Below are 26,112 nucleotides of genomic sequence, written 5' to 3'. Positions count from 1 at the left end.
TTATTTACTTGTTCCTTGTCTGTCTCCCCACCATCGTGGCAGCTTTATGAAGTGGGGATATATAGCTCTCATTCACCTTTGTATCCCCACCTACCAGCACAGCGGCTGCCATAGAGTGGTGCTCAATCACCATTGTTGAATGAATGAACAAATGAGTGAGTGAAAGGGACTCTGACTGCGTTTGCCCTAACCTACACTATGGATCCCAGTTTTAAAAGACTTTACTCAAACTGCATTATAAATCATTTTTTATATTCACCATAGACACACATAACTGTTAGTAAGTGCTCTGGGGCAACCTAGAAACTGTTGAGAACTTGCAAAGGCCCCAGGAAGAACTCCAAGAACCCACCTGCACTGCCCTTGAGGTAGGTACAGAAGCGCCACATCCCTCTGACCCCGCCAATGCATTTCTGGAGTAGCCACTGGTCTGCCTTTTTCCATCTCATCATCTTGGCTGCCAGGAAAAGTCCATGTTGAGGGAGAGTGAGCTCTGTCCCCAGCTCCTCTCTCAGCCTCGTGCACAGTCAGACCCCCATTCGCTCAGTATGAGTGAGGAGAAATGGTGGATAGTTAGAGGAGTTGGGTCCCGAATATGTGGTGCTTTTGAAACTAGGCACCAGACCCTCTACTGACATGCATCAAGTGACATGTGAGAGACCCACAAGCACACATACAATCCAAAATCAAAAACACCCGCCAACCAAGGCCCTTTGCCTTCCCTCATGAGAGTAATTCTACCAATCCAATTTCCCCAATACGTAGATCGCAGGAGAGAGAGAGAGCATAGCAGTGATTTGTTACAACATTTTACTCAATGGGATCCCCTGAATCTTAACCTTCCCTGGGTGGAGCATATTTGATTTCCTTTGGTTAGTTGAGCTGAAAGTAAAGTTACCAATTCAATCCTAGATGGAGACTTCATTCATTCTTTCAACAAATATTTATTACATGTCTACTAAGTGCCAAGTACCATTCTAGGTGTTTGGGATACATTAGCAAACAACAAAAAACCCTGCCCTCAAGGAGCTTAAAATCTAGTGAATGAGACAGACAATGAACAATCAGTAGAACAAGTACATTATCTGGAAAAGTTGAAGCACTACAGGAAAAAATGAAAAAGTAGAGAAACGCTGGGCATGCTAAGGCAGGGGTTGGACAAGTGGACATTATGATCTTCATGGAGTAGGTGAGAACTTCACAGAGATTCGAGGAGATGAGAGTGGGAGCCAGTGTGGATATGGAAGAAGAGCATTCCAGGAAGCGTAAACAGACAGTGCAAAGCCTTGCAATAGAAATATGTCTAATATGTTTAAGGAACTGTAAGAGGGCCAATGTGGGGGAAATGGAGGGATTGAGGAGGGGCGTAGGAGGAGATGAGGTCAGAAGGGAAATGAGGCCAGGTCTCTCGGACCTTGAAGGCCATGGTAGGGGTGTTGGATTTCACACTGAGAAAGAAGCCATTGGTGCAGGGGTGGTGGGTGGTGAGCAGAGGAATGACATGATCTGAATTAAATGTTGAAAGGCTCACCCTGACTGCTTTGAGCAGCAGAGCAAGAGCAGAACCAAGGAGTCTAAGATGATTTCAGTGGCCAGGTGAGAAATGATGGTGGCTTAGACCAGGTGGTGGCAATGAAGGTGGTAAGATATGTTTGATTTTGCATATAGTTTAGGCAATTTTGTCATGTTCTGTGGCCACCATTAATTCTCTCATTTATAAATGTAGTGAGACAATAGCCAGCCCATTAGACTCCTGCTTATTGATCTAAGTAACAATTTTCCAGCTCAAGATTTTACCTATGGTCACAACACAGACTGAGCCACCTGAAGGTCTAAGGCTACAAAGGTAGCCACTATTTGTATGTTACTGTAGGACTAACAGGCAGCCTGGCTTCCCATATTTCTCCATACTTACACCTTCATGCTTACCTCCTTCTGGGGAATTAATGAAACTGATGAGCTCTTGACAAAGAATGTAATGGAAACACAAGTTGGTTTTACAGAAGAAAGGTAACCGGTATTTTCCCAACCAGGTCAATAATCCTTTGTACTTTGGAATCTAGAGTCCAAGCAAAATAGGAACAGAAAAGAGAAATGGAACTGAACTGCTAAGAAATGTAGCTTAGAAAAGGGCAACAAATAACCTAACACTTGCCGAATCTGGCCCAGAGATTAAAAATAGAACCTAAAGAAACTGGAGACTTGAACTGAGGCTCCCCAAGGAGTGAATGGATTGGTAGTGGGGAAAAATCTTCGTGGGTGAAGTTGTTTTAAAAAAAGATCTAAGTCACCCAGCTATGTGGCTCAGTGGTTGACCATTGACCTATGAACCAGGAGGTCACGGTTTGATTCCCGGTCAATGCACATGCCCAGGTTTCAGGTTTAATCCCCAGTGTGGGTCATGCAGGAGGCAGCTGATCAATGATTCTCTCTTAGTATTGATGTTTCTATCTCTTTCCCTCTCCCTCTCCCTTCCTCTCTGAAATCAATACAAAGATATATTTTGAAATAAGATCTAAGTCTTGCTTGATAGAAGAGGAGCAGAAGAGACTTTGGTCTTTGATATTGAGTCATAACTCGATTCAACGTGCTTCTTTGTAAGCACATTTATAATATTTTGCAGGCTCCCAACCCATATCAACTGCACAATGTGTACAAAAACACACAAAGACTCACACATAACATCATTTAGAGTACAGGATGGATCCCTGAGACATGGAGCCACCAGAGAAAGGAGGAAAAAACTCATATGTTTAAGTTTCGGAGTTCTAGGAATACTAAATGTAACCATCAGAGTGGGGTGTCTTTCCCAGCTCTCCAGATCCCAGGGGAAAACAAAACCTTGCTGTGAGCAGGGATTAGGATGACCTTTCTGAGACTACCTGCCGCCAGAAGGGCATGTGGAAGCCATTGGTATGTCTAACATCTATACGGTGGAAAAGGATACTAGTAACAGGAAGGGGGGGAAGGAAAAGAGAAAGACAATGGATGACGACAAGGAAAAAGGACATAAAGAGGGAAAAGTGAGACAACTCTCTGGAGGAGAGTGGTGGAGTAGGCATTAGGAATTGCAGAGTGGCATCTTACCTTGAGCTGCACCTTATAATGCAAATTACTAGGTAGCTCATGGACTGTGACTGCCTACCCCACACCCACATCAGGCATTGCCAATCCATTCCCAGACTCTTCCTGGCTTAGGTGTGGCCTCAGAGTTCTTTTCAACACAGTGCTTCAAGCATCTACCACCGAACATTCACAGTGAGCATGAGAGATGAAGTCCCATTTGCTAACTATCGACTGGAAGGTAACAGAAGTCAGCAGCACCTCTTGGCCAAGTGATAAGAATGCACAAAGGAGAAATGTCTAACTGTCTTGATACAGTTTGCTCTCCTCACCTGCTTTCCTTTCTCCCTCTCCCTCTCCCAATCACACTTCCAATTCAGCTCCCTCAACCCCCCACCCCAAGACCGCCGCCACTGAAGTAAGGCCCTTACTCACCAAGTCATGAGGTATTTCTGGCCACAAGCTCCACTGTGCATTTTCAACTGTATAAAATGGTGTCTGACCAAAGACCTGCAAAAGAAAACTAGGAAACAGCCAAAGGGGTAGAGCTTCTCCTCACGAACATGTTACGGGCATCTGCAGCCACAGGGGAAGATGTGAGCACAATACATTCCCTTCTCCAAACTCACAAAACCTGGACCAACTGGCCTCATCTTAGAGCACAATGCTCAACTAGTGAACAATAAGCTAATTGTTCTATCAATGTTCCTACATTTGCCCATCATACCTAAAGTTTATAATGGAAGACTTATAAAATGAGCAACCTATCTACACTTATAAAAGAGAAAGATGCAAATTGACCGTACCTTTGTGACACCCGCCAGCCAATCAGGAGTGAGTATGCAAATTAACCCAATAAAGATGGCAGGTTAATTTGCATACTCAGGTGCCAAGCGGCCGGGGGCGGGACGCTCGCGTCATCGCCATGGTGACAACGCAGGTGTTCCGCACCCCCTCAGCAGCTCCGGGCCTCTGGGTAGCATGGGAAGGCAAGAAAGGCAGCTCTGGGCCAAAGCAAAGGCAGAAAGGCAGCTCCAGGCCTGAGCAAAGGTGGTGCCAGCAGTCAGGAGAAGGAAGGCCTATTCTTGCACGAATCTTCATGCATCGGGCCTCTAGTATACTATAACTAGTCCCATTGCTTTCCTATTTCAGGGGACATTCATCCTTATATGTACTCCACTGAATCAACTTGCCTTTCCCCCAAACACCCAAAGTAGACTAAATGACAAGATTTGTTTAACTTTTGGCTCTGCCTTGCCTCAGCCTGGGAGTTATCTTGCCTGGGTGCAAAGGCCAAAGCCCAAGATATTAAGAGGTGTTAACCCTTTGCACTCGCTTGCTTTTTCTCGATTCCTGCAACCGATGCTAACCGTGTCAAGTCACACTCGACATCCGAGTGCAAAAGGTTAACTTTTGTGTATTTTGTGTATTAACTGGCTAAAGCCAAAGGCCTAAACTCTTTCATAAAGAGAAACAGCTTTGGATTTGCCTGAACTCTTGAGCTGGAGAAAGTAGAAAGGACCGAGGATATGAAGATTAGGGGTAGAGATTACTTATGGGGGTGTTAAGTGTGCAAAATTGGTAGATAATTCTAGCCTACTGTTCTCTTTTGTCATGGAGCAGTGCCTGTGAACTAGGCAACCAGATGGGAGGAGATAGGATCTAAAGGCAAAAAGGATGGGGCAGATAGGAGAGATTTTTTACAAAGCAAAATGCCAGACCTTGTCACTGTTTGAACATTGGGGAGAGGTGGTAACAAGAAGGGAGGGGTTTTGGGGTAACAGGCTTGGCTGCCTGGATGGATGGTGGTGCTAGCAACATGGTAAAAAGAGGAAAGAGGAAGAGACATCTAAGAGCAGGTCTTTGGGGTGATCCTCACGCATACTGTTACCTCTGCCAGTGGCATGAAAGGTTTCAGAAGTGATACTAAGACTTTTTATTAGTTGCAAAGTGCTAAGGGGCACAGAGGCAGGGAAAGTAAGTCCCATTGGAAGGGCCTGGGAATTCCTTAAGGAGAACAGGATGTAAGCAGATACTTGAAGAATGGTTAAGACTTTGGTAGGTGGAACTACAGAAACTAAGAACATAGCTCAGCAGATGCCAGGGGTGCTCCTTTGGGTAGACTACTGGGTACCAGCAGAGGGTGTGATGGGCAGGTCAAGGCAATTAAGGAGGTGGGGACTTAGGACTGAATTATATCAATGATGGGAAGCTCCTGGATATTTTAGAGGAAATTCTAATTCATATTTACTTGCTCAAATTGAAAAGTTTTTATTTGATAATTTTTTTTTTTTAAAGGCACGTGGCTCAGTGAGATTCACTACTTGTCTGTTGATGAAACATGTGGATTTAAGTACGAGTGAGAAAACTTACCGGGAGAGAAAGAAATGTGTTGAAAAAATCAGCAAAGATTTCATCCTCCAGCAGAATTATGAGATTTGTAGAACAGATTATCTCTGTATGGGGAGAAAAAACAAACACACTCATGAACCAGAATTGTACTCAGGATGAGAAAATGAAGCAACTGAATGGGACATTTCACATCGCCAAATCTCAGCGTCATCTAACTCAATTTCCTGCCATCTCCAGGACTCTCCTCTGCAGTATCACTCTGCTTGAACACCCCCAGCTGTGGGGAGCTCACTGCCTCCCAGGGCTGCCATTCCATTTATGAAAAGAGGAACTGGTTAGGAAGATTCTTCCTACTATGAACTGCCTTCCTTTATCTTCTTTCTATGTACAGAAATTCTACCCTCGGAAGCTTCACAGAATTCATTTAAGTCCTCTTAAGCGGGACAATGTCCTCAAATTTATGAAGACATCACAACCTTCGGCTTATCTCCAACCCCTCTTGCTGGTCATTAAGCAATTCTTCAACCGCCTTCTTGCCATCTGGTTCCTCTTTTGTTGGTTGGAGTGCCTAGCACAACTCAAACAGTCTGCACTCACCCCAGGGAAGAACGCAGACAACTGCTGTCCATGTTGCATGTTTTATTAGTGTGGCCGGAAGTGGGGTTAGCTTTGGGTGCCCTCTCATTTCACTATTAACTCCCCCAGCCCTTATTTATTCAGTCACTTTTCAGAAACCAAGGGCAAGAATCTACATTTATCCAGTCAAAGTATAACTTACTGGGTTGGGCCCAACATTAAACCCAACAAGAGCTTTTCTAAATATTGATCTGGTCATGCAAAATATTTTCATTCCCCTCAGGCTTGATCACTGCACTGTCCAAGTTCATCTGAGGAGATTAATGTTGAACGTTACAAAGCCAAGCATGGAGACCACAGGTGGACTAGGTGACCCCTGTAAGTTAACTCTAATTCACTATCTCTGCTCTTAGAACACAATGCTCAACTAGTGAATAATAACCTAATTGTTCTATCAATGTTCCTACATTTGCCCATCATACCTAAAGTTTATAATGGAAGACTTATAAAACGAGCAACCTATATACTATAATTAGTCCTATCCCTCAGTCTAAACATCTGGTGTGAATAGTAAGTACCACTCACCACCACTAGAGTGTAGTTATCCTATATAATAAAGAGCTATTATGCTAATTAGACCAAAGAGCAGAATGACCATCTGGACGACCTTCCGGACAACCTTCCGGATGAAGCTGGGGTTGCGAGGGTCGAGGCAGCTGGGGCTGCAAGGGCCAAGCCTCTTGCACGAATTTCGTGCATCGGGCCTAAACAAGACTTCCATAACTTTTCCTGATGACATTTGATGATTATTGTCTTCCTATAATAAAAATGGAAATAAAAGCTCAGACAATCAAACACTATTGTTACAGAGTATGTCAGTTCTTGCCCTCTGTTCCACAGATCTCTTCTTTTTGCCACCTAGTGTTGTAATTAAAAAAACCAACAACCCAGAGATTATTTATTTAAACCAGCGAATTCAGATACTTCAAGCCCCAGTCCATAGTGGGAAGCCCTTCCTCCTCGCTCCCCTCACACCATCCCTTAGCCACAGCGAGGGGAATGGAAAATGAGGAGCCGGGAGGGCCTCTGCCAGGGCAGGCTTCCTTCAGTGTGTGGAGAGCCCAGTCCAGCTGTGCGGGGATAAATTAAGTCCTGCAGCCACAGCTGTGAGCAAGGCGTATTTGTGGAAGGAAGGCCCAAAGGCATTGTTGCTGACCCCCAGCCAAGGAATGGATGGAAGGCACAGAGATCCGGGGAGGAGAGGTCTGAAGGAGGAGGAAAAGGCCCTAAATTTTGGTCAGGGAAAAAGAAGAGGCCAGTTGGTCCAGGTTTGGTGAGTTTGGAGAAGGGAATGTATTAGTAAGCACAGGGGGAGAGGCTGCCACTGGGCACCCCCAGAGGAGACACACCAGGCCAGGCCCCCACCCTGGCACAGGGGAGCTTGAGCGTTCCAGGGGCTCCTAGGGAATGTCACTGCTAAAAATAAATAAATAAATAAATAAATAAATAAATAAATAAATAAATAAACAAATAAATAAATAAGTAAATTACATAAAATAAAAATATGCCATCCAAGGGAGGGCAGGAGCAGGGCTGAGGATGGATCAGAGGAACTGGTATGACATCCCATAGCCAGTCATGCCTGCCTGAGACGCCCTGAGGTGCCCATCTATAACCCAATCATGTTCTTGCCCTCTTGCAGCTAGTTGTCCGATAAGTTCTGAGAGCTCTCCTTGGACTTCTTAAAAAACCAGTTGGGATCCCTAGAGAAAAACCCATCACCCCAGGCTACTGCCAGTCCACCCAGTTTCATCAGTGTCCTCTGCACACAGGCCATTTCTTTCCTTCCCAGAGGTCCACGGTCTGGAAGATGTGGGTGCTACAGATGCCGTAGCGCTTGGCTGCTGACAGGAACTGGGACATGTGCTCCATCCACTTGAAGGCCATGGAGAAGGCCTGGATCTTCGTCACTGGGCCAGCCCCTCAGGGTACATGCAGCCCGTTAATGCGCTCACGCAGCACCGTGTGCCATCCCTGAGCCTATTCTGGATGTTCTCACGCCTGGGCTGGGGCCGGCCCATATCCTTGTCGCACTGGGCAGTGATCCACTGGATCAGGATCTGCTCCAGGTCTGCATTGTACTGTTTCGCAATCTTCTGCTGCACCTCCTGGCTCAGGCCACAGGCAGGTCCCCTGCTGGCCATTCTGAAAGGTGGTGGTGGCTGTGGGTGGCGTTGGGCAGGCTGGAGAGCCCACACTCCAGGTGGGGTTGCGGGGCAAGTGTTTGTATTTTAAATTTATATCCATGTTTTTTTGTCTCCCTTCTCAACCCTTTGCTCTTCCTTTTATAAGCATTCCCTGAGTTACTTATCCTGTGCCATGTGGATGATTCCAAAATCTGTTTTTGGTCCAAACTTCTTTCCCTTTCTCTAGTTCTAAACCCCCAAAGAGCTAAGTGACATCTCTACATGAACATCCACCAGCACCTTCATCTCAATATTTTTAATACTGATCTGACCTTTTTTCTTTTTTTTCTTTTTCGTTCCAACCTGCTCCTTTTCCTGTATTCCCAATCTCTGTTACTGGAACCACAACTCATCCAATGATCTACCGTAAACCAGAAACCTGAAAATCACCTTTGATTCCTCTCTTGCTCTGTTTTTCCCTCTCTCTCTCTCTCTAATACTTCCACATGCAATGGAGGACCATGCCTTGTGGTTTCTCCTACATATCCCTGGAACCTGTCCTCTCTTCTCCATCCATAAAGTAAGTCACTCCCTTATTTCAGGCCCCTGTCATCTCTCACCTAGACTACTGCATCCGTTTCTTAAAATCACCTCCCTAGCTCCAGGCTCTTTCCTTTCCAAGCACTCTTCACACACTGCCGCCATAATCTTTTGATATTATTATTGTTAAAACCTTTCAAAGACTCTTCAATGTCCTAAAGTCAAACTCCTTAGTACAGTATCTGAGCTTCACCAGATCTGGCTTTTGGGTTCCCTCCCAGCGTCATCTCCCACCACCCCTTAAAATTAAACCCCTTGGACTTCCTCTCAATGATCTACTTTTCTGTATAATTCCTCTTGCCACTTCTTGTGTGTATCCTCATGTTTAGTTAAACTTCCTTTCCTACAGATGTTATAAAAGAGGAAGTAAACAATATCTATATGGAAAGAAGCTATCAAAGGCTTTCAACACTCATGGTGCCTCCTGTTGACCAGACAAGGCATTGTTCTTTCTTACGCATTGCTCTGTATTCTCACTTCCAACCTCCATGTCTGTGCTTGCATTCCCATTGCCTGAAATGTCATCTCAATCCCGGTCTGCTTCAGAAATAACTAGTTACCCATCAAGAACTGGTCTACATATAATCTTTGCGGTGAACCAAGCATGGTAGAAGCTACTGCAATGGCTCTACACACACCATGGTGTACATCTCCCGTCATTACAATGAACAAGTCATTGTTTTCATCCATTGGTGTACCTATCTTCCTTACTAGACTGAACTCTATGAGAGTAGGGACCTTGCCTTTCCATCTTTTTTTTTGTAGGCACTAAAAGGGGTTGCACAATGTCTAAGTTCTATAGATCTCCAATCTTTAGGACTTTTGTTTGTCATTCACAAGGCCTGCCATGGATTTGTTTAATAAGATTATTAAGACACTAGAGGCCCAGTGCATGGATTCATGCACTGGTGGGGTCCCTCAGCCTTCCCTGCGGGGAGCCCACCTCCTTGGGTCCGGGTGCGGTGAAGCAGATTCGGGGCCGACAGTGCCCCAGCAGCTACCTAACCTATGGCTGATTCCATGCAGAATCAGGCTCCCTCCTCTACTGTTGGAGCGTCTGTCCCCTGGTGGTCATTGTGCATCATAGCTACCAGGCAAATGGTCAAATGGTCAGACAGTCGCTTAGGCTTTTATATATATAGATTTGAGTACAGGAAAGTGGGGTTTGGCAGAAATTTCCCAGTTGGTTGTGTTCCATAACTATACACAAGGCTGGTGACAAGAGGCTTGATTATGATAGGACAGTCTTATTGGGGTATAGGAACAAAGTTCTCCATATCTTCCCCTTACTCATTCTTGTTTTTCCATTCTCACCTCTTCTACCTTCACACTTCCTAATAATTTGGGAAGGCTTTCAATACTCACTCCACACAATAATAATATCAACTTGAGAAAAAAGAAATCATTGGCTAACCCTAAACCTCATGCTAGCCTTCTACCTGGAGGAGGTATGACAACACATGATGGCTTGATCTGCATTTTACTTAGTTGTCTTATGAATGGGGTCCTGTCCTCAAATATATGGTAGCATAAGGTGGGGAAAATGGAGTGGGGAAAAACAAAAGCAGAACAAAGGAAAACAGAGGGCATGAATAACTAAGAGCCACTCGTGGTGTCCCTGAACGACTCAGATCTATTGATGAGTGGGAAGGTGAGTGATTTGCCTTATTTGGGGACTCAAAGCCTTGGAGCCCTCCCCCTCAGAGACTCACCAGCATTGCTCATGTTGCCATGCTCTTCCTGCCACTGAGATTGATTAGGGGCAGAATTATCCCCATCAACAGAACCCAGCTCTTTGAGAATGCACAGTGACACCTGTTCTAAAGGGTTCCAGATTCTACCAGTCTTTATGTGACCCAATCTCCTGGATCCCCTTGAATGTATCAGACTCTTCCCATACTAAGGCCTTTAGTCCATACTATTTTGTGTGCATTGACAGGTTCTTTGTCACTGTTATCCAATGATAGTTTAAGTCCTAAGTTTAAGTTCTGCCTCTTTAACTTGACTTTATGTTTTGGGAAAACAGGGATCTGCCCATTTATTTCTAATGTACCTTCTGGATATAACATCCTTCTAGAAATTTAACAAGTAATCAATGAATATGTAATGACTTGTCTCTCATATAAGCTGGAAAATTCAAGCTAAGATCCAAGTTTTGTTTTCCACCTCTTCCCCTCCTTTTCCAGATAGTTTCCTCTGGTTGGCTGTGGGTTATCTCATTTTCCATTGGCTTTAAAACGGGAGACAATAAACATTAGCTAAGTATCTTCCATGAAAAAGAAATCAGACTAGGGGTTTATACTTTGTCCTCAATCAATTCTCAGCCCTGAAAAGCATGTTCTCAAACTGTCCATAAAACAATTTTGTGTGGCTCTTCCTTAGTCACCCTTCCTAGGGGGCAGGAACTCAATATTTTTCTCTGGAACCATTGGGCCATGAAGTCCCATCACTGGAACTGCAATGCCAAGTTAGGTGTCTGAGTACAGGAACTTACAAGACCTTAGAATCCCTGCCTGAACTACTCTAACAAATTCCCACTTACTCTTCAAAACCAAGATCCGAATTAAACTGACATTTCATCTATGCTACTGTACCAGATTCTTTGTTTACTCATTCACCAACTACTTATTGCATGCTTATTATCTGGCTAGAGGCCCAATGCACAAAATTCGTGCAAGAGTAGGCCTTCTCAACCCCGGCTTTGTCCGGAAGGTCGTCCAGATGGTCGTTCCGCTGTTCGGCCGATTTGCATATTACACTTTTATTATTATAGACTAGAGGCCCAGTGCACGAAATTCGTGCACTTGGGGGGGGGGGTCCTTCAGCCAAGCCTGCCCCCTCTGACAGACTGGGAGCCCTCAGGAGATGTCCTACTGATGGGGAGCGGGCCTAAGCTGCAGTCTGGCCTTCCCCTGCGGGAGGTGACTGGGCTGATCAGGGGAAGGCACCAGCCCCATCACCCCACTCCTGCTGCCACTGTCACAGCCGCCAAGGTGTTTTCACCAACACGGACTCCAGTCCCTTCTCCATGAAAAAATGACAGCTTTCTTTAGGCACTTTCAAGATGTGTCTTTCATAGGATATGACATTTCTTTTCTTTCTTTCTTTTTTATCCTCACCTGAGGATATGTTTCCATTGATTTTTACAGAGCTTGGAAGAGAGAGGGAAAGACAGAGAGAAACATCAATGTGAGAGGGATACTTCGATTGGTTGCCTCCTGCATGAGCCCTGACCTGGGCCCTGGCTAGGGAGGAGCCTGCAACCTAGGTACATGCCCTTGATCAGAATCGAACCCAGACCCTGCGGTGGGCAGGCCGAGGCTCTATCCACTGAGTCAAACTGGTTAGGGCAGGATATGACATATCTTAGCCCTCCAGCAGCAGACCTTTGTTTTTCCTCCAGGAGTGTGGAAAAACCTTAGAACACTTTCTTAGGTTCTTATTACTCAAGTTACCAGAACACTGTGAGAGGCAGCTTACAGGGAGCTTAGCCAATGAGGCTTCAGAAAAGGTGTTTCTTCTGCAGTTCATGCACAGAGGACCTCCTGCATTGTGTCCCCAGGGCTTCTGTCCACTGGGCTGGGGGCATGCCCCAAGCTGCACTGCGGGGGGTGCCAGGGGCATGCCCTCAGCCCAGCTTCCCTGCTTTCTGTCAGCTGCACTTCTGTCTGCTGGGCTGGAGGTGTGTCCCAAGCTGCACAGCATCGCTCCCTGGCCCAGTGTCTGTCCGCTTGGCGTGTCCCAAGTTGCGCTGCAGCAGCTCAGAGCTCACCCACCGCTTTCTGTCAGATGGGCTTCTATCTGCTGGGTCGGGGGCCTGTCCCAAGCTGCACAGCGCCGGCTCTGAGCAGCCCCCCCGGCCCCAGCGTCTGTCCGTTTGGCGTGTACCAAGTCACACTGCAGCAGCTCAGAGCTCACCCCCGGCCCACCGCCACTTTCTGTCATCTGGGCTTCCTTCTGGTGGGCCAGGGGCGTGTCCCAAGCTGCGCAATGGCGGCTCTGAGCAGCCCTGGCTCTGAGCAGCCCCTGGCCCAGCGTCTGTCTCTTTGGCGTGTCCTATGTCGCGCAGAGGCAGCTCAGAGCTCACCGCCGGCCCACTGCCTGCTTTCTGTCAGCTGGGCTTCTGTTTGTTCCAAGCTGCGCGGGCGGCGGCTCTGAGCATGCCCCCTGCCCAGCAGCCCAGTGTTCTGTCTGCAGCTCTTCCTCCCTCTGCGGCCTGTGAATGGGACCTAGCGTCGTCACCATGGTGACGACGCTAGCGTCCCACCCTGGTGCTATGTGGGCCGCCATCTTTGTAGCGGAGGTACGGTCACTTACGCCTTTATTAGATAGGATTATTAGATAGGATATATACACACACACACACACACACACACACACACATACACACACCTTCACTTGGGAGTCTTCTCTTCCCTCCACTCATGATAAGAATGCCTTTCATGTGTCCAGTCTCAGATTTCAGGTCATTTATGTGAAAAACATCTCTGACCACACAATGATATTCTGAACCACATCATTCTGATCATTCCTACACAGCTGATATTATAAACTTATATATATATATACACTGAGTGGCCAGATTATTATGATCTCTGAACATATAATAATCTGGCCACTCAGTGTGTGTGTGTGTGTGTGTGTGTGTGTGTGTGTGTGTGTGTGTATTAGAATCCCGGTGCATGAATTTGTATGAATTCGTGCATGGGTGGGGTCCCACCAGCCTGGCCAGGGGGAGGGGACATGGGCAGTTGGCCGGCCTGCCTGTTGGTTGAACTCCTGGTCAAGGGGACAATTTGCATATTAGCCTTTTATTATATAGGATAAAACTAAAAAGAGCATTTTGACGATTTTTATAAAGTTGCTAAAAAGCAGCCATTTTAGCTAAAGGGATATTTACACTGCTGCGTTTTTGAGATACATACATATCTATATATCTATATATGTGTAGATATCTATATATATGTATCTGTTTATAGATCTAAAAATATAATCTGTAGCTATTGATTAAATATTATGCTTATCATATCCACACATTTAAGTTTAACAGGAAACACACAGACCTTCATTATATTAATGGATTCTTAGTTAACCCTTGCTTCTGTATTTTTATTTCCTCTTTCTATTAAATGGATAGTTCAATACTAACTGGAAAGCAAATGCCTCAATGGGCACATGTAGAGATAGTGCCCTCTGGTGGATAGTGGTGAAGACGACACCTTTCTCTCCCAAACCATATTTGTTTGTTGTTTTTTTTGGTTTTGTTCTTCTCAAAATGTATCTTCAGTTGGTTTTACGTTTCAAAGTTTAGGACTACTGTCAGAGTGCACATACATATTGTGATGTAGGAATAAAGAAATGTCCTTATCATCTAAACAGGAAGCCTGCCCATTCCACCATTATCTCAGGCCCCATTAATAATCCTTGGTGGCTCTGTAGACTCCTATTAATATTTATTATTTTATTTGAAAGATACATGTTGTGAGCCATCATATTTCTAGGCATTAAATTACTACAAGAATGAGCTCATCCATATCTAATAGGACCTCAAAAGTCCTCAGAAATGTGACAGCTCTGTCAACTTGTAGCTTTTGGTATCTCTTCAATGTTTACCTTTGTAGAGTGAAAATATCTCAAAATATTATATGTGGGCTTTGCTTATTTATCCTTGTATACAACATCCCTTAATTAGTGAAAGCTATTGCCTCAAGATGAGGTCTGATTATAACAATAAAAAAGTATTGTTTTAGGTTAAAAAAATCCAAAATATGCTCTTAATATCACAAAGAGGAGGCCTGAGTGAAGTAGGAAACAGAGTTTTGCTGTATCACTAGGAAAGGATATGACAGATTTCCTACCACCCCAACTTCAGGTCACTAGAGGAGGTTCAACTAGGCTACAGGAACGAGGAGCTGCAAGGCTGGGCAAGGCTTGGAAAGATGCCCAAGGTTCTGGGGAGAAACCCAAGGTGATGGGACCAGAGGGGCCAACCAGGAACACAGCAGAACCTACAGGGGAAATTGCTGAGCTCCGCTGGTCACCAGGACCAAGAAGAAGCACAGAAGCTGAACGAAGGGCCAGAACTCCACAGGCCCAGAAGCCTGGAGAATTCTGGACTATCCTGCCGGGGCGGGACCAGGAGGGCTGGCCAGGGAATCCTCCATTAAGAGACAACTGGGAGCCTTCATTGCTGGAAAATCCCAGGGCGCTATCAGAAGTCCAAATGGGGACAGATGCTGCCATTTTAAAGCTGCAACCTCAGAACAATGGTGGTTTTCCTTCACAGGGGAGGCTCCGCAGATGGTTGGGAACCTTAGGAATACCTGACAGATGCTCCATCTCCTGGGAACAGCAGGGAGAGAAGCAGAATGGTGACACAGAGACACTGTTTTGCAAGTCCCCAATAATTTACCTCTACTCTTCAGAATTCCAACCCTCCTTGACACCCAGCTATGGCATGATGTGGCATCGCAAAATGACTAGCCACCTGAAGCCACTTCCTTGAAATTTTAGATTATCATCTATAAACCGATCTCATAGGGTAGCTGTAGGATTAAAAAGAAAAGGGTGTGAAATAAACAAGCCATTGAATTGTATTATACATGAAAACCAGAAAGGAGTGGGTCCACGTGGCTCTACTACTTGGAAATCGATTGAGATATGTACACAGCAATGGACTGGTATACACAGATAGAAGATCTTACAGAACACACTCAGGGGGAGAGAGACAGAAATTCTGGAAGCAGATGAGCCCTTTTGAGCCGCACTGCATGTGGGGTGTTACTCTGTTCCACTAGACTCTGAGGAGGACATTGCCCCACGGTATCACACAGGTCCAAACTCACCAAAATATATACATGAAGTATGTGTGATTTTTTTGGTATATTAAGTATTCCTCAATAAAGCTGAAAAAAAGGACCTGACTTTCCTTTGGACAAATTATAAAGTAATCAAAACAAAGAACTCAGTAACAGTTCTAATAGTTCTATATATTCAAAATGGCAGTTCCGACTCAGTATGAGTACTGAAGAGATCCATAAAGAGGACAGGTGTGGAGGTGGTTATTATGAGAGGTAAACTATTATGATGTAATACAGTATGTAAATTATGATGATGTACTAAACATGACTAGTTGGTATTCTACGTGGTGGGTGAAGGGTATTTATCGAGACCCAAAGGCCAGATTTAGTATATTATTTTTCCATTCGCCTGGAGGGGAGTGGAGAGTGCAGAGAGGAGCAGGGTGAGCAGACTGCCTTGGCTGGAGCTGAAGAGAGTGAGGAGAGGTAGGGGAACTACTCGGGGAGCTAAGAGTGAAGGTCATAGTCACACGCCTATCACCTTTCCTCTGCACACGGCTCAGCAAATGAGACTGAGAGAAGCCAGAAGGGCGTGGGGGGCCTGCCCATCCTAGAAGAGTCTCCTGCATCAGGTGGGACCTCTGAAGGAAGGGCACCTGGTCCTCCTGACAGCTCCACTTCCCTCAATTTCTCAACCAGGCGCTCCAGAATGTGCAGGTGACAGGAACCATTCTGGGCCCGCCCAGGTTCAGACATCAACAAATGTAACAATACCACCAAAAGGAAAAGCCGTAGATCCAGATCATCAAAATGGCAATGAAAGCCACATGCCAGCAGAAGAAGGTGGTGACAAATACAATGTCGTTTTTGTCATCGTCCATCCACTTATGGCCCGAGATGGGTTTGTACAGCATGAAGCCTATCTGCATCAGCCAAGAGCCTAGAATCATATACAAAAAGGCCTTCATCACCCAGAGCTGCAGCGCGTTGGGAGCCCAGAATTCTGCAATGACCACAAGCGTCAGCAGGAAGATGGCCTGGATGAGCAGGATGTGAGACTGCAGCTCCACGCCGTCTGAGTCCTGTATGTGAGACACCATCAGGGGCAGAAGTAGAGACATGCCCAGGACCTGGGCACCTTGCTCCAGAGCAGCACACCTCCGGGGCAGCAGGTTCTGGCTCACCACATCTACACACCCACTCAGGAAGAAGGTCATATACAGAGTGAGATGCTGCCACTGCTTGCGGTACATAAAGTTCCGCTGATGATATATCTTGCTGATGAATACAAGCTGTCCAGGGATGCTATGCAGCTCTTGGGCTACTAAAATGCAGGCGCTCAGTATCTTCACCAAGCCAACATAGTATATTTGCTGCAGCCTGGCCCATCTTCCTTTGCTCCAGGGACAGCGTGCGGGATACTGAACGGGGATGTTGCATATCAAGGCCCTGAACACGAGTCGTGCGTGATAAAGTCCATAGAGGAAGAGAGACAGCCCTGGGTACAGATGACCCTCAAAGCCTCCCATGGAACTGAAGACTGGTCCGACCAAATGCAGAGGCGAGAGGGTAGGCAATGACGTCCTCAGGCTCTAGGGTGTGGAGAGAGCTTCCTGAAGTCGACTTATATCCTCTATCCAGCTCACTGCATCCACATTCAGAAAGGAAATGGTTTTGGAGGAAACCCAACGTTATGGCGGGGTGGGTGTCATGGTTTCCGTCCGGTCTTCTGCTCTGGTTCACTGATAACTAACCAACCATTGCCAAATAGTGATATAAGCATGTTCTCCAGCACAATGCCTGGGCCTCTGCCCTTCTCAGAGACTATGCTATGGGTCCCCCTTGCTTCTCCTCCCACTTGTCCTTGATGCCAATGCTACCTTCCTTACTTCCCTCCAAATTCACAGAACATAAGGAAGAACTCAGAGGAAGCACGGAGAACACACAACGTAGAGTACATCCCTTACGAGTCCTCACATATAACCTCATACAAGCACTAAGTACAACCTTATTTCCCTGGGTATAAGTAGTCTTTAAGAGCCACAAGTAAACACACTTAGTGCCTGATTACTTGAGAATTGCCAGGAAAATGTTCACTCGTAAGAAGCCCAGATTAAATAAACATTGTTTCGGGGTGTACCTATGGGATTTGCTTTTGAATCAGTGGATTTATTAGAATAGTTTACCCGCATCAATATGGATGAGTTTCATCCAATCTATTGAGGGCCCACATAGAACAAAAGGCAGAGGAAGAAGGAATTTGCCCCTTTTGCTTCCGGCCTGTCTACTGAGCGGGGACATAGGTCTTCTCCTGCCCTTGCACTGGGATTTGTACCACCAGCACCCCTGGTTCTCAGGTCTTTAGACTCAGACGGCAATGACACCAGCAGGTCTCCAGCTAGAGACAGCAGATGGTGGGACTTCTCTGTCTCCATAATCACACAAGCCACCTCCTCATAATAGGTCTCCTTTACATAGATCTTTTGGTTCTATTTCTCTGCAGAACTCTGACTAATACAAACATGGAACCTCAAAAATATAACTCTAAGTGAAAGAAGAATGCCAAAGCTCAAAACACACAAAACTGAATGATGTGAACACATATGTGAAACTATCAACAAAGTTCAGGCAAATGGTTACCTCCAAGAGGGGAAGGATAGGATCGATTTAAGAGGGAAACACAAGACATTGAAAATAATGACAATGTTTTCCTGTTCTTACAGTTGGTGGTGAGCACAGGAGTGTTGATTGTATCCCTATATGCATTCTATAAATGTTATTTTGTATCGATTGGATATTAAGTAGTTTTTTAAGGAAATAAGAAGACAGTAGAAGTGCTGTGTGGGTGCGTGAGACCCCATGCCTAACAAGTCCACTGTAGGGTGAGAAAGTGGAAAAGCAGCTGTTTGCAAAGGGGCTCTTCATATACCAAAATGAGTTTTCGTTAGGACACCAACACTTATACATATCATTCTACAACTGGCTTTTTTTCAACTCAGTCATAGAATGTGTTGGAGATAGAACCATTTTTGCTATAGGGAGGTGCTGCTCATTCCTTTTAATGTCATATTCTTTATCTAGTTCTTTATCAATGAACATGCTGGTCTGATTCTTTTAAACAAACAACACTGAACAAATACTCTTCTTTAGGGTAGGTAACCATAATTGACATTTCTGAATCACAGACTATTCCCCCTTTTTTTTTTGGTTTTAATAGATAGTGATGAATCTCCCTTCAAAGTGGTGGTACCCATTTTTACTCACCCCCACATCCTCACCAAGTTCTCTGGATTCCCAAAACCCCCAACTCTGCATTGTTGCAACATCTCTTAACCGGGCTCCAGTCCTCACCTGTTCGTATCCACATCGCAGTCAAAAGAGTTAATTATGCCACTGGCTAACTTAAATTCCCCAGTGGCATCACATTGCTTTATGGGTAAAACCCATGTCATTAGAATAAGCTTGAAGGCACCTTTTGCTTTAGCCTGACCTCATTCCTAGTCCCTTCCCACCTGTACCATCTCCAGGAATATTGGAAGCTTTCCGTTTGGTCTGGAATGTTCTTCCTATTCCACATTCTTTGTTCACCTGAGAAACTCCTTTTTCCTTCGAGGCTCTGCTCAAGCACTGCCTCCTCCCAAATAGGAAAGATCCTCTCTATGCAACTTATACACATCTCTATTGTTATGCTTGACACACTGTTCTAGCATTCTTTACTTACTGGGAAGTCTTTCAAGTTGGAGACCATATCCTGCATTCTTTGTCTGTTCAGAATCTAGCCCCATACCTAGAGGTGTTCAATGAATGTTTGATAGATGAATGGATAAATTAACGAACTGTCAAATGAGCACATGGTCTCTACCCTAAAAGGTTTTCTAATTAGTTATAAAGATGGAACAGATACATACAAATGACGCAAGGCCACTAATGCTCAGAGCTAAAGCTATATGAGTGGAACAAATGACCAGAGCTATGTAGTTAGAGGAGAATTTTGTTTTTTACTTCTTCGTCCTTGGACACAGGAGATGCAGAATGAAAGGATGTAGATGACTTGGCATAATTTTAACTTCTCAGCCACAGACACAGACCCCTTTGCATAAATCAGTGTTTCTCAACCCTTTTCTAATTTTTGTCCCCTCTAAGAAACTTTTTCAACATGTGTTTCCTTATCACCTTCCCCCCATGAAAACATTTTTTAACTTTATTTTTATTGTTGACACTATTACAAATGTCCCCGTGAAAATTTAATATCATAGCTATATGCTATATTTTATTTCCTATGGCCTCCTGGAACCATTATAATATCTAAAATCACAATATTTTTAGCCCTTTGGGGGCGATATTGCCCCCACTGATGGCATTTGGTGTAAACAAAAGGCAGAGTGTGATCCCAGCAAAGAGCTTGGTGATGATGCAGCACAGAGCTTATCTGCAACATTATTTACCTTTCAGCAACAGGCAGAGGGGATTCATTGGTACAGGTAGACTAGATGGCCTCAAAGATTCTACCAACTTCTGCATGTGTGTCCCCCAGAGATCTCATGTGGGGCAGTCCTGATATTTAATTAGGATCCTAATTTAATTAGGAATTTAATTTAATTAGGAAACTCATATTCAATTAGAGACAACTGAGTGAAAATTGTTCTTCTCTTCTCCTTTCCAGCCAATAACAGGGGTGACAACTGTATAAGAGAAGGGAGTGTCATCTAAAAGGGTGAAAGGAATGGACACATCTCTGGTTTGGGGCAGCAGGTTTGATACCCAAAAATAGAAGGAATGCAGATCAGAAGACTCTGCTTGCACAAATGTGGCAGAAGCAAGAGCTCCCCCTATTGATCCGGAGGTATCACTGATGGGGCATCCACCTAGGATGTGGAGGGAGCAGATGCCAAATTCACTAGCTGATGTTCCATGACCTACAAGAAAGACCTCTACCTTAGGCGACCCTCTTGGTATGGTACTCCTGTGGACACTTGGCCACTCACTGGCTCACCGCTAGGGGCAGGGCCTTGTGGGCACAAGTATGAACCTTGCCACTCATCTAATCACCTGAGGAGAGCTTTTGTAAAATACAGAGTACTAAGTTTTCACCCTGACCCTAATGAATATGTGTCTCCTACCACTGGTGATTCCAATGTAGGCCAGCCATCCTTTACCTGATACTTGAAGCCACTGCACTAGACTAGGAAACATCACTCTGGTCCTTAGGCTGTACCTGGACACCATCCTCCTGCCCTCACTGACCCACAGATTCACCCAGGAGCGTGGGGAGACATCTTTACAAAAGCAGAACCCAGCAATATTTACCAAGAGAGGTTGGTATGCATGCCGAGAAAGAGGGCAGGGAGGGAGAAGGAGGCTAAGAAAGGGATGAATAGGGAAGGGAGAAGGAAGGAAAGGTGGAGGGGAGAAAGAGAGATGAAGACTGAAAGAGAACATGGGGAACTCAGCAGAAAGAAGGCAAAGAGGGTAAAAGCAGCCCAGTCCCTGAAATGGGAGAGGCAAGGAAAAGAGAAAGCAAAGGAGCCAGATAAGTAAAAAAAAAAAAAAAATCCTCCTTGTCCAGGTCCCAGGAGACATTATCTATCAATGATTAAGAAAATGAGATGTTTGATCTGTGTTTGAGACCTAGTTTGCTAGGCGGATGATTCAAGATGAGGTGCTTATCTTCTCCAAGATTCATTCTCCCCATAGATAAATATAGAATTGTGCGATTCCATAAAATGTTGTATTTTAAAGCAGGTTATAAATATAAATTACTTTAAGTTGGTCATCTTAGGGCTGGATGAGACCATAGGGCCTATTTGAAACTAAAGACCAGAGAGCAGTGACTCACAGGATGTCACATGGCTGGTGGCTTAGTTGTGATGCTGAGAGAGTCACACGCTGGCTGTCCACGAGAGGTACAAGAAAACCCCAGCTCAGTCAGCATAAGGCAAACATGTAAGTGGACCAAGGCTGTGAGCCCCCTTCCCAGCCAGCTCCCAGGCTGCAGGACAGTCCAGCTTTCTGGCCGGCCCACTGACTAGATCTCAATCTGTCCCACTCTGCCCAATGCCTCAGTGGTACTGTCAAGAGAAGCAGCCAAATGAGGGGTCCCCAGAATTGGGGGACAAGGAGAGTCAGCATCAAATAAATGGAATACTTTCTGCAGAAGCATCCCCACCCTGAGATTCTAGGTGCCACACACATGTTGCCTGCCATGAAAATGCCCACTTGCATGTGTCCTCAAGACTAGATGCTGTTAGAAAGAGCTGTGAGCGAATCAGTTATGTTGAAGCTGGGCTTCCTGGTGGAAGGATGTGTTGGCTGAAGCAGGAGTGGCTGGTCAACATGGAGTCTGGAAACACAGACTTTATCTGTCTTTATCCAGTGCCATCCAAGGAGAAAGACTATGTGGGGGAAAATGAGCATTCTATTATAGAAGCGTAATCTTTTTGGAACAGGGACAATTTCTCAAGCTTTTCCTTTATCTGCTTTATTTTCCCCACACGTTCATTTAGTCATCTGTGTTCGGAGTCAATGTTCTGAGCTAAATTATCCCTAGCTACTTTGATCCCAGCAAAAAGGCCGGGGGTGGGGCGCTGGTGGGGGAGCGTGGGTGGTTGGTGGGAGTATCTCATTAGCAGGCATAAGCAACTCAGTCACTGGAAAGACACGGCCTCTAACATTAGTGAATAAATTGGCCTTCTGATTTATGTATTAGTGCCAACCAGTCCTTCAGAACCTAAAGAGACGGATAAAATTGAGTTTATGGATCTGTAAGCTGAGTTCTTGGTTCAGCTCAGGATTTATCCTGCCTTCCTGTGACCCCCAAGTTCTGCATCACCTCACTTTCTGCCATCCCAGCAACAACAGTTTCCTAATACTGCCCAGATCACATATTCACATTTAAAGGAAACACCAATAACTTAGCCACTTCAACAAATGTGTCTTAACCACCTATAATCAGCCAGACATTATGCTATAAGGTGGTGTTAAAAGATGAATAAGACATGGCACCTGCTCTCAGGCAACTCAAAAGCAGTACCAATGCTGGAGGGGTGAGTCCCCAGGGGAGAATCCGGCCCCGAGCCAAGAGGATTCTTGGCTTCAAGCAGAAGAGAATGCAAGATGTGAGCCAGGCCCTAACCAGTTTGGCCCAGTGGATAGAGCGTTGGCCTGCAGACTGAAGGGTCCCAGGCTCGATTCCGGTCAAGGGCATGTACTTTGGTTGTGGGCACATTCCCAGTAGGGGGTGCGCAGGAGGCAGCTAATCAATGTTTCTCTCTCATTGATGTTTTTAACTCCCTAACCCTCTCCTTTCCTCTCTGTAAAAAATCAACAAAATATATTAAAAAAAAAAAAAAAAAAGATGTGAGCCAGACAGACAAGAGGTTAAAGTGGAAACAAGTTTCTTGAGCAGAGAGGATAAGCAAGAAAAGCCACTTCACCGACAGAGTGGCCGACTCTCCTTACAAGAGAAGGAAGAGACACCCTAACTCTACAGGCTGAGCTTCTATAACTGCTTGTAGTTTCTATGGAAGACTGATGGTATGGGGAAATAGAGAACGGAGCAAAACATTGGGATTAACTTTAACCTTTACAAGGTATATTTTGTGGTCTGTTCCCCTTTATGGTATGGGTAAATAATAAGTATGGGTGAGTAGCTATATATATATATATATATATATATATATATATATATATATATATATATATGATTGATTTCAGAGAGGAAGGGAGAGGGAGAGAGAGATAGAAACATCAATGATGAGAGAGAATCATTGATAGGCTGCCTCCTGCATGCCCCACACTGGGGATTGAGCCCACAACCTGGGCATGTGCCCTGACTGGGAATTGAACCGTGACCTCCTGGTTCATAGGTTGATGCTCACTCACTGAGCCACTCCAGCTGGACTATTAATCAATCTTTACAGGAATTTTCTTTGTTCCAGAAGCTCCCTGTGGTCTGCTTGCATCTCTGGTCAGCCCCGGGCAGCACATAGCAGGCCCCTACTTAGCTCTGTTTCACTTTAGTTCATTTATATAGTACTTATGCCCCTCTCCTATATTAATATCTTGCTATTCAAAGTGTGGCCCATAGGCCAGCAGTGTCCGGGAAGCTTGTTAGAAATACAGACTCCCAGGTCCCAGGCTACACCAACCAAATCTAAATCTCTGTTTTACCAAGATCACTAAGTGATTAGTATGCATTTAAAGTTTGGGAAACACAGATCTAACAGAAAAGACCCTACTAAAGCCATCCTGGATTAAATTTTATAATGATGGAATAGACCAAGAGTGGTGGGAACATAGAGGAGTGTATGGTTAGTTCTGATGGAGGAGTACATATTTGCACTGAAATTTAAATTACACTGGCCAACAACTTGGGGATGGGGAGCAGATGAGAATAGGTAGGAGCATCCAGGTATGGACAATGGTGTGAACAAAGCTGTGAAGGTGGTGGCTGGGTGGGGGAGGGCGAGGGTAGGCCATGTACAGAGCCAGCCAAGAGCAGACTGGAAAAGTCTTTCAAGAGCTCCCTGGGATGGACAGTGTACTCAGCCCGTCGGTGCTGTGTGTGCTCTCCTTTGCACTGACCTGGATGGTACCCTTTCACCAGCCCTGCACACTAGACACTGGTCTGTGCTTGGACAGGGAGAGGCCTCTTCCCCACACCTGGCCCTTCGTGACCCTTCAGGGATGATGTTTGCAGTCAACAAAGGATGCCGAGTCTCAGATCTCATGCCAGGCCACCTGGTCCCTGGCAGCGACTCTGCAGAATGACCTTGGTGGGAAGTGGATTCCCACAAATTCTCATGGAATCCCACAAATCCCCATGGATTCCCGGCAGCCCAACCTCTGGGAAGAGATTGCAAGGGAAGATGACGGTGGAGGAAGTAATGACAAAAAGGAAAGGGACTGAAGCAGGAGTCCGGAGGCTGTGCTCCAGTCCTGGCCTGGCCTCCGTCTGCCTGACCATGAGGCAGTCTCTGGGCTCAGTTGGGAAATGAAGACGATGGACCAGAAGGTTCCCAGAACCTTCTAGCCCCGAGAGCCTGGGGTTCTGGCACGTTCCAGTTCTAGAAAGGTCTGCCATTTTTCCCTTTTTCAAATGACTTAGAATACATTCTCTTGGAACTCACTTTCAGTGGCAAAATGAAACATTTTTCTTGGTCACAGTCTCCAACCAACTCACAAGGGAACCTGGGTTAGACTGTCCATCAGAGGTACATAGTAGGTATTTAATATCTATTTCATAATATATATATATTTCATAATATATATATATGTGTGTACATATATATATATATTATGAAATAGATATTAAATACCTACTATGCATTTTTCTTGGCAACTGAGTTGGGCACCAACGAAGCAGAAGTTTGCGTTCTGGCCAAAAATGTTCTCATATGTATTCGGAGAAACATGATACATATTAGTAAAGAAAAAAGCCCTATATAATTCCATAATAAAGCATCCTATATTAATGATAATTGTTAACATTTCACAGTGCCAAACGCTTTATAGGAATGTTTCATTTATTCCACACGAATCTATCAGGTAATAAATCATTTTGGATGTTTTTGGTTGCAAATAGAAAACTCTGATTCCACTGGCTTAAGCATTAGGAAATTTATTCTCTAACTTAAGAACTCCAGAGGTAGTGCAGCCCCATCAACAGCAAGGGAACCAACCACCAGTGGGGTCTGCCTGCTTCGTTCCCTGCAAACGTGGCCGGTGCCCAGGCCAACCTCCTCTGACACACAAGGAGGGGAGGGGGTAACTAGCAAAACAAAAAACGGGGTCCTTTAGGGAGAAAGAAGAGACAGGTGGCTGTTCAGAAGGCAAGCAAAAATTTCCATTTTTTACAGTTTAAAAAACGGAGTTTTCCAGGTTGTAAGTAACTTGTTCCAGGCCACACAACTTATGGGAGTTGGGATTCAAAACAGAGTCCATACCCTGGGCACATTCCAAGTCAGGTCAGTCACCTGCCCCCTGTCGCCTCTGCTCCCTTCCTGAGCCCCCTCCCCAAGCTCACTCCGGGTCACAGACTCCTTTCCCTCCATATCTGTTATTTGCTTTCCCACCTGCTCCAGGGCATGGACTAGGTTTTATTCATATTTTTATTTCTCTTTTTCTCCCATCCCCTACTAACACCATGCTTACTTGCTTTTTACACTAAATCTCCATCTAACAGATGGGTGTGTCCTCCTTAGTATAAAGCATATCCTCTTTCTTTTGCCTTTTCCTCAGCCTCACTACTGCCCAGAACTCAGCTCTAATACCAGAGATATTCAGAATAAGTAAGGGCTCAGACTCTGGACCCTGACAGCCCAAAGTTTCATTTCTAGCTTTGCCACTTACGAGCCCTTCGGTCAAATGACTGAACCTATCTAAGTCTTTGTCTCCCTACCCCTCAAATGGGGATATTCACCATGTAGGGTTATGGTGAGAATGGAATGTGATAGAGTGTAGCACAGCCCTCAATAGATGGGAGTTGCTGTTTTTAATTAATGAAATAATGTAATAAAAATGAAAACTCATGTTTT

The 26,112-nt window shown here is 45.1% G+C and overlaps 2 protein-coding genes and 1 pseudogene across 3 annotated transcripts in view; all 3 read right to left on the bottom strand.

The window, feature by feature from the left end:
* Positions 1-5,550, bottom strand: part of RGSL1 (regulator of G protein signaling like 1) — a gene marked incomplete at its 5' end in the record, with an annotated part of 43,777 nt that extends 38,227 nt beyond the window's left edge. Inside the window, 4 exons of the mRNA XM_079762055.1 lie at positions 353-457; positions 1,930-2,059; positions 3,499-3,573; positions 5,437-5,550. Coding sequence (XP_079618181.1) covers positions 353-457; positions 1,930-2,059; positions 3,499-3,573; positions 5,437-5,550 — 424 coding nt within the window. The remainder of the gene's footprint in view (positions 1-352; positions 458-1,929; positions 2,060-3,498; positions 3,574-5,436) is intronic.
* Positions 5,551-7,595: 2,045 nt separating this feature from the next.
* Positions 7,596-8,213, bottom strand: LOC307093535 (transgelin-2-like; annotated as a pseudogene). Its single transcript has one exon. The product of its transcript is annotated as a transgelin-2-like (transcript).
* An 8,119-nt stretch (positions 8,214-16,332) lies between these two features.
* Positions 16,333-17,106, bottom strand: LOC307092829 (transmembrane epididymal protein 1-like; the record flags this gene model as incomplete). The annotated part of the gene is made up of 1 exon (XM_079760322.1): positions 16,333-17,106. One exon carries the CDS (start codon positions 17,104-17,106, stop codon positions 16,333-16,335), a length of 774 nt encoding a protein of 257 aa, XP_079616448.1.
* Positions 17,107-26,112: the final 9,006 nt, after the last annotated feature.

Source organism: Cnephaeus nilssonii, assembly GCF_951640355.1.
Source record: "Cnephaeus nilssonii genome assembly, chromosome: 21".
Lineage (NCBI taxonomy): Eukaryota > Metazoa > Chordata > Mammalia > Chiroptera > Vespertilionidae > Cnephaeus > Cnephaeus nilssonii.
This window is presented reverse-complemented; position numbering and strand designations above follow the sequence as displayed.